Consider the following 14,572-nt stretch of genomic DNA (forward strand, 5'->3'; position numbering starts at 1 on the left):
CCTCTCCTCTTCCCTCTGTTCCTCTCCTTCTCTTCCCTCTGTTCCTCTCCTCTTCCCTCTGTTCCTCTCCTCTTCCCTCTGTTCCTCTCCTTTACTTTCCTCTGTTCCTCTCCTCTTCCCTCTGTTCCTCTCCTTTACTTTCCTCTGTTCCTCTCCTTTACTTTCCTCTGTTCCTCTCCTTCTCTTTCCTCTTCCCTCTGTTCCTTTCCTCTTCCCTCTGTTCCTCTCCTCTTTCCTCTGTTCCTCTCCTTCTCTTTCCTCTTCCCTCTGTTCCTCTCCTTTACTTTCCTCTGTTCCTTTCCTTCTCTTTCCTCTGTTCCTCTCCTTCTCTTTCCTCTGTTCCTCTCCTTTACTTTCCTCTGTTCCTCTCCTTCTCTTTCCTCTTCCCTCTGTTCCTCTCCTATTTCCTCTGTTCCTCTCCTCTTCCCTCTGTTCCTCTCCTCTTCCCTCTGTTCCTCTCCTTCTCTTTCCTCTGTTCCTCTCCTTTACTTTCCTCTGTTCCTCTCCTTCTCTTTCCTCTGTTCCTCTCCTTTACTTTCCTCTGTTCCTCTCCTTCTCTTTCCTCTTCCCTCTGTTCCTCTCCTCTTTCCTCTGTTCCTCTCCTCTTCCCTCTGTTCCTCTCCTCTTCCCTCTGTTCCTCTCCTTCTCTTTCCTCTGTTCCTCTCCTTTACTTTCCTCTGTTCCTCTCCTTCTCTTTCCTCTGTTCCTCTCCTTTACCTTCCTCTGTTCCTCTCCTTTACTTTCCTCTGTTCCTCTCCTTCTCTTTCCTCTTTCCTCTGTTCCTCTCCTTCTCTTTCCTCTTCCCTCTGTTCCTTTCCTCTTTTCTCTGTTCCTGTCCTTCTCTTTCCTCTGTTCCTCTTCTTTTCTTTCCTCTGTTGCTGTCCTTCTCTTTCCTCCCCCTCTGTTCCTCTCCTTCTCTTTCCTCTTTCCTCTGTTCCTGTCCTTCTCTTTCCTCTGTTCCTCTCCTCTTTCCTCTTGCCTCTGTTCCTGTCCTTCTCTTTCCTCTGTTCCTCTCCTCTTTCCTCTTTCCTCTGTTCCTGTCCTTCTCTTTCCTCTTTCCTCTGTTCCTGTCCTCTTTCCTCTTTCCTCTGTTCCTGTCCTTCTCTTTCCTCTTTCCTCTGTTCCTCTCCTCTTTCCTCTGTTCCTCTCCTTCTCTTCCCTCTGTTCCTCTTCTTTTCTCTCTTTGTAGCAAGTGAATACATGTGTATGGGAGGTGTCCACCCAGTTTAAGATCGTCCTAATCAAAGGCAGCAAGGTGAACGCTGAGGAGTCCGCCAAGGTAACCACTGATGATGATGTGAACTTGCAAACCTGGAATTTTTGTTGCATCTTTGGTGTTTGCACTAGGACTATTTATAACCCATAGTCAGTAGAACAATGTTAGCTCTCACGATCACCGTATTATGGTGAACCCCTTGTCGTCGTCGTCCCCCCCCCCCAGGTCCAGGTGCGTGCAGGCTTGTTCCACGGCACAGAGTTGTTATGCAAGCCGGTGGTGAGCAGCGAGAGCAGTGGACGCTCGGAACACGTGTGGAACCGCACGCTAGAGTTCGACATCACTGTGAGCGACCTGCCGCGCATGGCCCGCCTCTGCTTCGCCGTCTACGCCGTCATGGACAAGGTCAAGAAGCAGAAGTCCACCAAGAACGCCCACATCAACAAGTACCAGACCATCCGCAAAGCCGGCAAAGTGGTATGTCACACACAAAGCACAGGCATACTCAAAAACACACACCGAGACATGTAATATGTATCTCTGTCCCCTCTCATGCGCTTTCTCTCTCTCTCTCTCTCTCTCTCTCTCTCTCTCTCTCTGTGTCTCTGTCTCTCTCTCTCTCTCTCTTTCTGTCTCCCTGCAGCACTACCCTGTAGCCTGGGTGAACACCATGGTGTTTGACTATAAAGGACAGCTGAAGACTGGAGATATCATCCTTCACAGCTGGTCTTCCTTTCCTGGTGAGCGCACACACACACACACACACACACACACACACACACACACACACACACACACACACACACACACACACACACACACACACCCTCATGCACTTTACAAACACTTTAATTAACATACACGCTCACACCTACAAACACATTTCTGAAACTCACCTACATACTTATACACAAAATGTGAGTGGCATGTATGAGTGATGTTTCTGTGTCCTCCAGATGAACTTGAAGAGATGCTGAACCCCATAGGAACCATCCAGACCAACCCGTACACTGAGAATTCTACAGCACTCCACATCCACCTCCCTGACTACAACCCTCACCCCATCCTATTCCCCCCCTTCGACAAGGTGAGGACACACACAGTGACCTATTTAAACATGGTTGTAGTTATGAACTATTTCTACCACTGATATGGATGTGTGTGATCTACTCCTGCAGATTCTGGAGAAAGCTGCAGAAATCGCTGGGTCAAGCGATTGCTCGACCATGGTACTGTCGTGAGTTCCAACCACTCAAACACACACGCACACACAAACACTCTTAAACATGTACGCACTCCTTCCATCACACACAAGCACTCCTTTTACTCCAGAACAGCAGGCATTTCTAGGACAGAAATACAGACACCAAATGTGTCAGAGGGGAGGGAGGATATTGCTGTGACTGGTTTCCAGGGCAACCCAGTCAGTCCTGATTCTGGTCCAGGGTGGTGTTGGCAGGATGGTGCACTGCCACAATGTGTCTCTCCGAGGCTAAGATCAGCCCTGCTGTCACACATACACACACACACACATACACAAATATATACATATAGTACCAGTCAGAAGTTTGGACACATCCCCTTATTCAAGAGTTTTTCTTTGTTTTTACTATTTTCTACATTGTAGAATAATAGTGAAGACATCAAAACTATGAAATAACACATGGAATCATGTAGTAACCAAAAAAGTGTTAAACAAATCAAAAGATATTTATATTTGAGAGTCTTCAAAGTAGCCAGCCTTTGCCTTGATGACAGCTTTGCATACTCTTGGCATTTTCTCAACCAGCTTCATGAGGTAGTCACCTGGAATGCATTTCAATTAACAAGTGTGCCTTGTTAAAAGTTAATTTGTGGAATGTCTTTCCTTCTTAATGCGTTTCAGCCAATCAGTTATGTTGTGACAAGATATGGGTGGTATATTTGGTAAAACACCAACTCCATATTATGGCAAGAACAGCTCAAATAAGCAAAGAGAAACGACAGTCTGATGAGTCCAAATTTGAGATTTCTGGTTCCAACCGCCGTGTCTTTGTGAGGCAGAGTAGATGAACGGATGATCTCCGCATGTGTGGTTCCCACCGTGACTCATGGAGGAGGAGGTGTGATGGTGTGGGGGTGCTTTGCCGGTGACACTGTCTGGGATTTATTTAGAATTCAAGGCACACTTAGCCAGCATGGCTACCACAGCATTCTGCAGCGATGCACCTTCCCATCTGGTTCACACTTAGTTGGACTATCATTTGTTTTTCAACAGGACAATGACCCAAAACACACCTCCAGGCTGTGTAAGGGCTATTTGATCAAGGAGATTGATGGAGTGCTGCATCAGATGACCTGGCCTCCACAATCACCTGACCTCAACCCAATTGAGACGGTTTGGGATGAGTTGGACCACAGGGTGAAGGGAAAGCCGCCAACAAGTGCTCAGCATGTGTGGGAACTCCTTCAAGACTGTTGGAAAAGCATTCCAGGTGAAGCTGGTTGAGAGAATGCCAAGAGTGTGCAAAGCTGTCATCAAGGCAAAGGGTGGCTACTTTGAAGAATCTCAAATATATTTGGATTTTTTAAAACTTTTTTGGTTACTGCATGATTCCAAATTTTATTTCATAGTTTTGATGTCTTCACTATTATTCTACAATGTAGAAAATAGTCAAAATAAAGAAAAACCATTGAATGAGTAGGTGTGTCCAAACTTTTGACTGGTACTGTGTATACACACACACACACACACACACACACACACACACACACACACACACATATACATCAACCCTCATAAAGACCCTGTGGGACAGGACACAGATGGTTATGTAACACTATGTGAAGCAGGGGGCTTGCCAAAACATGCCCCTTGCAAGGGGGTGGGGGGTGGAGGTTTTCTTGCTGTCTCAAGCTTCAAGCTCTTTTTCTGTGTTGACTAACAATGTTTCATTGTGGATCCATAAAGCAATCAATCGTGCGTGCAAGTGCAGATCTATTTTTATCCCTCTAATGGGGGATAGGATTATGTGCAGTGTTCTCTGATTACATTTGAACATCTACCTTTAGCATGCACCCCTTGCTACTCCTCTTTACATAGTGTGATTTCTTACCCTTTGCTGCCACCTAGTGGTGACTGACCCCCACTGCTGTTTCCCCACAGAGCCGAGGTGGTAAGAAGTTCCACATTGAGCTGAAGGAGATCATGGAGAGGGACCCTCTGTCCCAGCTGTGTGAGAACGAAAAGGACCTCATCTGGACACTACGCTACGACTGCATGGAGAACTTCCCCCAGTCACTGCCCAAACTGCTGCTCTCCGTCAAGTGGAGCAAACATGAGGACATGGCCCAGGTACATACATTTACATTTTGTCATTTAGCAGACACTCTCTTATCCAGAGCAACTTACAGTAGTGAGTGCATACATTTTCGTACTGTGCCACATGAACCTGGCCTGTGTATTGACCGTTTTTTAACACAATCAATTCCTTCTCAATTGCAATAAACTATTCTATTCATTCCAGTCTGATGAAAATGTTGTCTGAGTGTGCATCAATGGTCAGATCCTAAATGGACCCCTAGCCCATACCACTATGCCCCTCATCAGTCCCCTTCAAAGATCTGCTGTGCTCCTGTATTGGTTATGAAGCATAGTGAATGATCTGTATCTCTCTGTCTCTCAGCTCCAGGCCTTGCTGCAGATCTGGCCCAAGCTGAGTCCCAGGGACGCTCTGGAGCTGCTTGACTTTAACTACCCAGACCAGTACGTCAGAGAGTACGCTGTGGGCTGCCTGAGGGATATGAGGTAGTCCACACACACTCGCACATACCTATTCCTAGTTCACTTACTGTTGTAATGATTTACTCACTGCCTCTCTCTCCCTCCTCTCCCCCTCTTCCCCTCAGTGATGAGGAGTTGTCTCAGTATCTGCTCCAGCTGGTCCAGGTGTTACGTTATGAACCCTACTATGACTGTGCGCTCACCCGATTCCTGCTGAACAGAGCTCAGTGCAACCGCAACATAGGACACTTCCTCTTCTGGCATCTCAGGTGAGCGAGAGAGACTTGTGAACATGAAAGAGCAAGAGAGAGCATGTGTGCAAAGAACAAAAATGCATTTTCAGAGATATAGGCTGTATTTCTTTCATGGTATAATTTCAGTGAGGTGAAGTATGTTAACCAACCCCAGGTATGAGTAACTGTTGGGTGACTGCGCTGCCCCCTGCAGGTCAGAGATGCACATGCCAGCCGTCTCTGTCCAGTTCTCTCTCATCCTGGAGGCCTACTGTCGCGGCAGCATCCCTCACATTGAGGTCCTGAAGAAACAGGTAGGACCCCAACACACACGTCCTGACTCCAACCTTAAGTCATGAGTTAATCACTACAGTACATCTATTTCTGTCACCACCACTAATTCTATAGTTTCCTCTGTCAGTTCAGAATGGGGTTATTTATAAAGAAGTCAGATGACAGCAGCCTGACCTCTAACCTCTGACCTCTACTGTATTAGCCCAGACATCTGCACTGCTGGCAGCTTCCTCCCACTTCCTGTCCATCAATGTCCATCCCCCCTCTCTTTCCTGTTTTGGAGTTAGCTACCACACTGTGGGATGTTTCAGGAAGACCATGCTGTCATGCATAGCATCCTTGTCATATTTGGAAGGCAATTGCATTATAGTGCATAAATACCACATACATCCGTGGTATAATTGAATCATTATTTCATTATTACATCACATTGTAACAACATTACACCCCCTCTCTCCCTCTAGGTGGAGGCTCTGAGCAAGCTGAAGTCTGTGAATGAGCTGATCAAGCTGGGCACCATCAAGAATGCCCGCAGTAAGACCAAGGAGGCCATGCTCACCAAAGAGGCCATGATGACTTGTCTGAGACAGAGTGGCTACACAGAGACCCTCTCTGACCTGCACTCCCCTCTCAACCCCAGTGTCCTGCTCTCTGGAATCAAGTAAGGGTCAGGGGGGAGAGGTTAAAGGGGAGTGGAGAGGGTGATCTGGGAGTGGATGTGGTTGCATGACTTTGATTTGACAATTTTTTTTATTTTTCTTGTTCTTCTCTTTTCATTTGTCTCGCCCCTCCCTGCTCTCCCCCCTCCTCCCCCTTGCCAGTGTGGAGAAGTGTCGGTACATGGACTCGAAGATGAAGCCTCTGTGGATCGTCTACAACAACAAGCTGCTGGGGGGAGACACCCTGGGAATCATCTTCAAGAACGGAGACGGTACGAGGGAGGGAGGGAGGGAGGGAGGGAGGGAGGGAGGGAGGTGGATCTAACAGAGGAAATGTAAGATCACTAAAGTTCAGGGGGAGGTGAGGTCAAGATGGAGGGATGTGTATTATGGAAGGTGAAAGAAGATGGAAGAATGAATGAAGGACTGTAATTGTGTTTCTCTCTCTCTCCCTCGCTCCAGACCTGAGACAAGACATGTTGACACTGCAGATCTTGAGGTTGATGGACCTGCTATGGAAGGAGGCCAATCTGGACCTCAGGTGTGTATATTAATATGATAAGAGATGTGTGTGTGTGTGTGTGTGTGTGTGTGTGTGTGTGTGTGTGTGTGTGTGTGTGTGTGTGTGTCCTCAGGCGGACTCTGTCAGTCAGGCTTGTTTGTTCCTGCTCTCTGTAGGGAAGAGGAAGCTGTGCCGGGGGGGACCCTAATCACCCCCTGCTAGCCTGACCTCTAACCCCCCACATCCATACCCCCAGCATCACACACACACTACCCTGCTTCTCATCCTAATCAAATCCACACACACACACATCTGGAGCCAAGCAGTGTGTGGGATTGTTTTGACAGTTGAGCTTGGGGGCAGGCCTTTAGGTTACAGGGACAAGGGTTCAGAGAGGAGAGGGAGGGAGCTCTGCAGAGAGGATGAGGATGAGGATGATGGTGAGGATAATGAAACCACTGGGATGTGGTGTTTGGAGCGTAATCATGCGTACATTCTGGTCGTGTGTCGAGACAGAGCGGGGGGGAAATGATAGGATGCATCTCAATGGTGTTTATGATAATTAATTGGAACAAAATGTTTCCTCGTGTCTGTGCAGAATTGTACCTTACGGTTGCCTAGCAACTGGGGACCGGTCAGGGCTGATCGAGGTGGTGTCGTCGGCGGATACCATCGCCAACATCCAGCTGACCAGCAGCAACGTGGCAGCCGCCGCAGCCTTCAACAAGGATGCGCTACTTAACTGGCTCAAAGAGAAGAACTCTGGGTAAGACCACACTTTTTTAATAAAAAAAAATGTGTATTACTGACCTATTTCATAGATACAGTGCCTTCTGAAAGTATTCAGACCCCTTGACTTTTTCCATGTTACGTCACAGCCTTATTCTGAAATGGATAAAAAAATAAAATATATATATATATATATATATATATATATATATATATATATATCCTCATCAATCTACACACAATACCCCATAATGACAAAGCAAAAACAGGTTTTTAGATATTTTTGCAAATTATTTACATAAGTATTCAGACCCTTTGCTATGAGACTTGAAATTGAGCTCAGGTGCATCCTGTTTCCATTGATCATCCTTGAGATGTTTCTACAACTTGATTGGAGTCCACCTGGGGTAAATTCAATTGATTGGACATGACTTGGGCAGGCACACAACTGTCTATATAAGGTCCCACAGTTGACAGTGAATGTCAGAGCAAAAACCAAGTCATGAGGTCGAAGGAATTGTCCGTAGAGCTCTGAGAGAGGATTGTGTCGAGACACAGATCTGGGGATGGGTACCAAAATATGTCTGCAGCATTGAAGGTCCCAGTGGCCTCCATCATTCTTAAATGGAAGGGGTTGTGATACTGAGCGATCGGGGGAGAAGGGCCTTGGTCAGGGAGGTGACCAAGAACCCGATGGTCACTCTGGTCAGAGCTCCAGAGTTTCTCTGTGGAGATGGAAGAACCTTCTAGAAGGACAACCATCTCTGCAGCACTCCACCAATCAGGCCTTTATGGTAGAGTGGCCAGAAGGAAGCCACTCCTCAGTAAAAGGCACATGACAGCCCAATTGGAGTTTGCCAAAAGGCACCTAAAGGACTCTCCGACCATGAGAAACAAGATTATTTGGTCTGATGAAACCAAGATTGAACTCTTTGGCCTGAATGCCAAGCATCACATCTGGAGGAAACCTGGCACCGTCCCTACGGTGAAGCATGGTGGTGGCAGAATCATGCTGAGGGGATGTTTTTCAGTGGCAGGGACTTGGAGACTAGTCAGGATTGAGGCAAAGATAAATGAAGCAAAGTACGGAGATCCTTGATGAAAACCTGCTCCAGAGCACTCAGGACCTCAGACTGGGGGTGAAGGTTCACCTTCCAACAAGACAACACTCTAAGCACACAGCCAAGACAACACAGGAGTGGTTTCGGGACAAGTCTCTGAATGTCCGTGAGTGGCTCAGCCAGAGCCAGGACTTGAACCTGATCACACATCTCTGGAGAGACCTGAAAATAGCTGTGCAGCGACGCTCCACATCCAACCTGAGAGCTTGAGAGGATCTGCAGAGAAGAATGGGAGAAACTCTACAAATACTGTACATGTGTGCCAAGCTTGTAGCGTCATACCCAAGAAGACTTGAGGCTGTAATCGCTGCCAAAGGTGCTTCAACAAAGTACTGAGTAAAGGGTCTGAATATTTATATAAATGTTTTTTATTTTGATAATTTAGCAAAACTTTCTAAAAACCAGTTTTTGCTTTGTCATGAGGTATTGTGTGTAGATTGATGTAAAAAAAACAATTTTATAAATTTTAGAATAAAGCTGTAACTTAAAACCTGTTTGGGATAGGGGGCAGTATTGAGAATTTTGGAAAAAATATGTGCCCATTTTTAACTGCCTCCTACACCAACTCAGAAGCTAGAATATGCATATTATTCAGGTTTGGATAGAAAACACTCTGAATTTTCTAAAACTGTTTGAATGGTGTCTGTGAGTATAACAGAACTCCTATGGCAGGCAAAAACCTGACAAGGTTTCAAGCAGGAAGTACCCTGTCTGACAAGGAGTCGTGCGTCTTGCATCTGTTTATTGAAAAGTAAGGATCTTAGCTGTAACGTGACAATTCCCAGGGCTCCGATAGGCTCTCAGAACCCGGGAAATAACTGAAGGTTGACGAGGGAGCCTCAGGCTGAAACACATTATCGGCTTTGGCAAGTGGCGGCTCAGAGGACCTTTGAATGAGGCGCGTGCACGATTCGCTCCTGAGGAGAAATTTAATTCGGCTGTTTAGGCTCAATGCATATTCCCGGTCGGAATATTATCACTTATCTACGAGATAAATGGCATAAAAATTGGTTTTAAACAGCGGTTGACATGCTTCGAAGTACGGTAATGGAATATTTAGACATTTTTGTCACGCCAATGCGCCATGCGCGACACCGTGATGAAGCATTCTGATAGTGTCTAGAACTCACGAACAAAACGTCGCTGTTTGGATATAACGATGGATTATTTGGGACCAAACCAACATTTGTTATTGAAGTAGAAGTCCTGGCAGTGTATTCTGACGAAGAACAAGCAAGGTAAGAACATTTTTCTTATAGGAAATGTGATTTTGGTGGAGGCTGACCTGGGTGGGTATCTAAATAGCTAGCCCTGTGATGCCGGGCTATGTACTTAGATTATTGCAAAATGTGCTTCATCCGAAAAGCTATTTTAAAATCGGACATATCGAGTGCATAGAGGAGTAATGTATCTATAATTCTTAAAATAATTGTTATGCTTTTTGTGAACGTTTATCGTGAGTAATTTAGCAAACTGTTAGTAAATTCCCCGGAAGTTTGCGGGGGTTATGCTTTTTCTGAACGTCACATGCTAATGTAAAAAGCTGTTTTTTGATATAAATATTAACTTGATTGAACAGACATGCATGTATTGTATAACACAATGTCCTAGGTGTGTCATCTGATGAAGATCATAAAAGGTTAGTGCTGCATTTAGCTGTGGTTTGGGTTTATGTGACATTATATGCTAGCTTGAAAAATGGGTGTCTGATTATTTCTGGCTGGGCACTCTGCTGACATAATCTAATGTTTTGCTTTCGTTGTAAAGCCTTTTTGAAATCGGACAGTGGGGTTAGATTAACGAGATTCTTGTCTTTAAATAGCTGTAAAATAGTCATATGTTTGAGAAATTGAAGTAATAGTATTTCTAACGATTCAAAAATCGCGCCACTGGATTTCAGTGGCTGTTACGTAGGTGGGACGAGTTCGTCCCACATGCGCCAGAGAGGTTAACAAAATGTTGAAAAGTCAAGGGGTCTGAATTCTTTCCGAAGGCACTGTATGTATATAACAGGCAACATGTTAGTGAGCTGCTATGCTTTGGCGGTGCAAACCCAGTGAAGTCTCCCACTTGGCCAACACTTTGGTTTGTGTTTGTGTACTATGCAGAGATGCTCTGGAGAAGGCGATCGAGGAGTTCACCCTGTCATGTGCAGGCTACTGCGTGGCCACCTACGTCCTGGGGATAGGTGACCGCCACAGTGACAACATCATGGTCCGCAGCACTGGACAGGTGGGAAGAGGTGCTCCCCTCTACAACAGGCAAAATCACCCAGATTCATTTATGGTCTTTTAAGTTCAGAATCAAGTTCTTACATCCTGTGTGTCTCTCAGCTCTTCCACATAGACTTTGGGCATATCCTGGGGAACTTCAAGTCCAAGTTTGGCATCAAGAGGGAACGCGTCCCCTTCATCCTGACCCATGACTTCATCCACGTCATCCAACAGGGAAAGACAGGCAACACTGAGAAGTTTGGCAGGTGAGCTTCTGTCCCCTTTCACTACTCAGGTGATCCAGGCCTAGTTATCATCATTTATCTATGTGTTAGTTGAGTGAATGTAGAGTGAACAGAACGTGTGTGTTGTGCCTAGTTTCCGTAATTACTGTGAACAAGCCTACCTGATTCTGAGGCGGAATGGGAACCTCTTCATCACCCTGTTTGCCCTCATGCTGACTGCTGGACTGCCCGAGCTCACCTCTGTCAAGGATATACAGTACCTAAAGGTAAGTCGCACACACACACACACACACAGACAGTATATAGTTGGCCGCTTCACATGGGCTACAGTTTACATGTGCTACAGAAATATAGTGTCCAAAATCATGTATGTTATGTTGCAATAAGAGTAGTTGTTAAGGCTTCCTCCCTCCCCTTCTCCCATGTAGGACTCTCTGGCCCTGGGGAAGACCGACGACGAAGCACTGAAACAGTTCCGGCAGAAGTTTGACGAGGCGCTGAGAGAGAGCTGGACCACCAAAGTCAACTGGATGGCCCACAACGTGGTCAAAGACAACCGCTCCTAGAACACACAGACACCCTGGAGCTGGAGGGTGAAAGGTTAAAGGTCAGGAGGGTCTGGTCTATCCAGTGCTGGGACAACAGTGACAGGGGGGTTAGGTGTTGCTAAGGGGTGAAGACCAGACAGGACTGGGCCTAGGGCTGCAAAGAAGGGAATCTAGAAGACTATCTTAAACACACATGCTCTTACAGGCTTAAATCCCCCTCCCTTTGCCTTTCCTCTGGCTTTTGAAGCTGCTGTGTGCCTCCAGCCAGTCCAGCAGTCCCATTGCCTCTCCCTGATCATATGACATATGTGGGTAATATGGTTGCGAGTTTTGCACTGCTCAGTGAGAGTCAGAGCCCCCCCTCTGAGTTGTGAATGGACAGCCCCCTTGGAGACTGAACTAGACTGAACCAATGAGGAAGGAAGGGGACGGGGGTGGTTTCACCCACCTATTAGCAAGACTTCTGATCTGCCTTGTGTTGGACTAAAGGGAGAGGTCAGGGTTGACCACACCCACTCAAGGCCCCACACCCGTGTCTTAAAACTACGCCAAAACGTGCACATAGCCAGAGGATGTGCGTCTTATTGGACTTTTCCTCGCGAGGCCTCCAGTTTATCTCGAAAGTGTGCCTAAAAACTGCGAGAAGATTGTATTTGTTCAGTTTTTAAAATGTTTTTTTTTTATTGCCATTTTAAGATGTTATTCTATAGGAGATGTATATGTGCCAGACTACTTTATTTATATATATATATATATATATATATATATATATATACACACACACACACACACACACAGAGAGAGAGAGACACGCTGCATGGCCAAATTTTCTGGATGCCTCTTCCCGATAGCTAAACAACAACTTTCCACACTCCGCTGTCCCCTCCTAGTAGCTAGCTATTTCCCTCACTAACGTTAGCACAACTTTGGAAAAGCAGTGCTCAGCAAGCTGGGGCAAAGGACACTGTGTCCCGGTGTTGGGAAACAGATTTGCCGTGAATGCTCTCCACACTGAATGTGACATCCAGAAGGTTACCAATATTATAGTATTTCTCATGAAGGCTGTTATCCTACTTAGAGTAAAAAAAACTGTAGGAAAACATTTGATGAGTTAACATTCGAGTTAACATTGATTTGGTGGTTTAGCTCTAGGGAAGAGGCGTCCAGTGGGGGCAGTTCAATTCGGTCACGCCGCTTCAGCCTTTGAGAAATGGGGTGAATTAGACCATCAAATACTGGAACCATTTGAAATACGAGGAAGATGAGCTTAAAATGTTTCTAGAACTTAATTTTGTGTTCCTGCTTTGGAATGTGGATGTAACATTCCTGCATTCCATTTTATCAAATCATAGTTGTTGTTGTTGGACAAACAGAACAGGCACAAAGGGTGAGTCATCACCACACGACCCCATGGAGGTATTATCACGACCCCATGGAGGTATTATCACGACCCCATGGAGGTATTATCACGACCCCATGGAGGTATTATCACGACCCCATGGAAGTATTATCACGACCCCATGGAGGTGTTATCACGACCCCATGGAGGTGTTATCACGACCCCATGGAGGTTTTATCACTACCCCATGGAGGTTTTATCACGACCCCATGGAGGTATTATCACGACCCCATGGAGGTTTTATCACGACCCCATGGAGGTATTATCACGACCCCATGGAGGTTTTATCACTACCCCATGGAGGTTTTATCACGACCCCATGGAGGTATTATCACGACCCCATGGAGGTGTTATCACGACCCCATGGAGGTGTTATCACGACCCCATGGAGGTGTTATCACGACCCCATGGAGGTATTATCACGACCCCATGGAGGTATTAGCACGACCCCATGGAGGTGTTATCACGACCCCATGGAGGTATTATCACGACCCCATGGAGGTTTTATCACGACCCCATCGAGGTTTTATCACGACCCCATCGAGGTTTTATCACGACCCCATGGAGGTATTATCACGACCCCATGGAGGTTTTATCACGACCCCATCGAGGTTTTATCACGACCCCATGGAGATTCTGTCTTAGACATAGACTTGCCTACGGATGTCAGATCTAGTCTTTCAAAGCACCGAACTGCTCACATGACAATAACCACAATGAATATACGAAGCATGTTACTAAAATGCCTTTTAGGACCAAAACAAAGAAAACCTTCAGTTGATTTAGGTTTGTTTTTACTGTGTTTTAAAGAATCTGTTCAGAAATGAATGTTTGTGCAAAATGTGTCGCTTTCTTTTTCAGTGTATTTGTTTTTTAGAACAGCCAGATTGGGCGGAGTTTAAGACCTATGGAAGGGGTTTGCCAGCAGAGGGCGTAACACTGCGATTCAAAGCTACTTCCTGGTTTTGTCATGAGATGCTCTCTGTTTTGATTTTGTGCAATATCCATATAGGAGTCTACATGTATATTATGTAAATGAACCCTTGGGCCCTAATGCCTGAGGCTATAATGGTTGTCACTGTGGGTTAATATGTATTGCTGCTGTATTTCTCACCGCTAGCCTTCTTAAGTCTCTCAGACACTGAATATTGTCAAATGTACAGGCTTTTATTGTTTTGCTGTTTTTTGTTTTCATATGAGTTTTATTAAAGTTATTTTCCATCTAACTGGATTTTCCTTTTGTAATACATTTTTGTGTGTGTTTGCGTGTGTGTGCCCGTTCAATCACGGCTGTGCCAGCGTGGCTGTGAATAAGATGTGGTATATTTCCTGAACAACTTCGCAGGGCACAATGACGAGCACAGATTTGGTCCCTGTGCCCAGGATACTGTGATGAATGCAGATTGATTCCAGGCCCAGAAATCCTCCATTCTTTCCATTGTGGTTGTGTGAGGGAGGGAGGGAGGGAGGGCCACTGCGGGGCCCATCTTTGCTCTGCTGGAGGGGACCAACATGCCTCTCTACTGATGTCATGTGGTGATGTCATACATGGTGGAGTAGCCAATAAGCCTTATTGCCAGAATATGGATCCTAAATAGAACTTGGTTGTGGGTAAACAGCTAACAGGATTCAATTTGGAAATGGCAGATC

The 14,572-nt window shown here is 45.8% G+C and overlaps 1 protein-coding gene across 6 annotated transcripts in view; it reads left to right on the plus strand.

Moving 5' to 3' along the window:
* The window catches only part of LOC115163651 (phosphatidylinositol 4,5-bisphosphate 3-kinase catalytic subunit beta isoform), a 100,495-nt gene extending 86,350 nt beyond the window's left edge, over window positions 1-14,145 (plus strand). For 5 of the 6 annotated variants that reach the window (XM_029715696.1, XM_029715697.1, XM_029715698.1 and 2 more), the window contains 17 exons: window positions 1,190-1,279; window positions 1,442-1,693; window positions 1,860-1,956; window positions 2,173-2,303; window positions 2,395-2,445; window positions 4,362-4,550; window positions 4,882-5,003; window positions 5,105-5,248; window positions 5,427-5,526; window positions 5,971-6,167; window positions 6,328-6,437; window positions 6,628-6,706; window positions 7,266-7,433; window positions 10,626-10,749; window positions 10,851-10,996; window positions 11,109-11,241; window positions 11,404-14,145. In XM_029715696.1, coding sequence (XP_029571556.1) covers window positions 1,190-1,279; window positions 1,442-1,693; window positions 1,860-1,956; window positions 2,173-2,303; window positions 2,395-2,445; window positions 4,362-4,550; window positions 4,882-5,003; window positions 5,105-5,248; window positions 5,427-5,526; window positions 5,971-6,167; window positions 6,328-6,437; window positions 6,628-6,706; window positions 7,266-7,433; window positions 10,626-10,749; window positions 10,851-10,996; window positions 11,109-11,241; window positions 11,404-11,541 — 2,271 coding nt within the window. In that variant the 3' untranslated portion in view covers window positions 11,542-14,145. The remainder of the gene's footprint in view (window positions 1-1,189; window positions 1,280-1,441; window positions 1,694-1,859; window positions 1,957-2,172; window positions 2,304-2,394; window positions 2,446-4,361; window positions 4,551-4,881; window positions 5,004-5,104; window positions 5,249-5,426; window positions 5,527-5,970; window positions 6,168-6,327; window positions 6,438-6,627; window positions 6,707-7,265; window positions 7,434-10,625; window positions 10,750-10,850; window positions 10,997-11,108; window positions 11,242-11,403) is intronic. The other variant, XR_003869783.1, reaches the window with a different exon arrangement.
* The last annotated feature ends 427 nt before the right edge of the window (window positions 14,146-14,572 follow it).

This window comes from Salmo trutta, chromosome 26 (assembly GCF_901001165.1).
Source record: "Salmo trutta chromosome 26, fSalTru1.1, whole genome shotgun sequence".
NCBI classification, from domain to species: Eukaryota; Metazoa; Chordata; class Actinopteri; order Salmoniformes; family Salmonidae; genus Salmo; species Salmo trutta.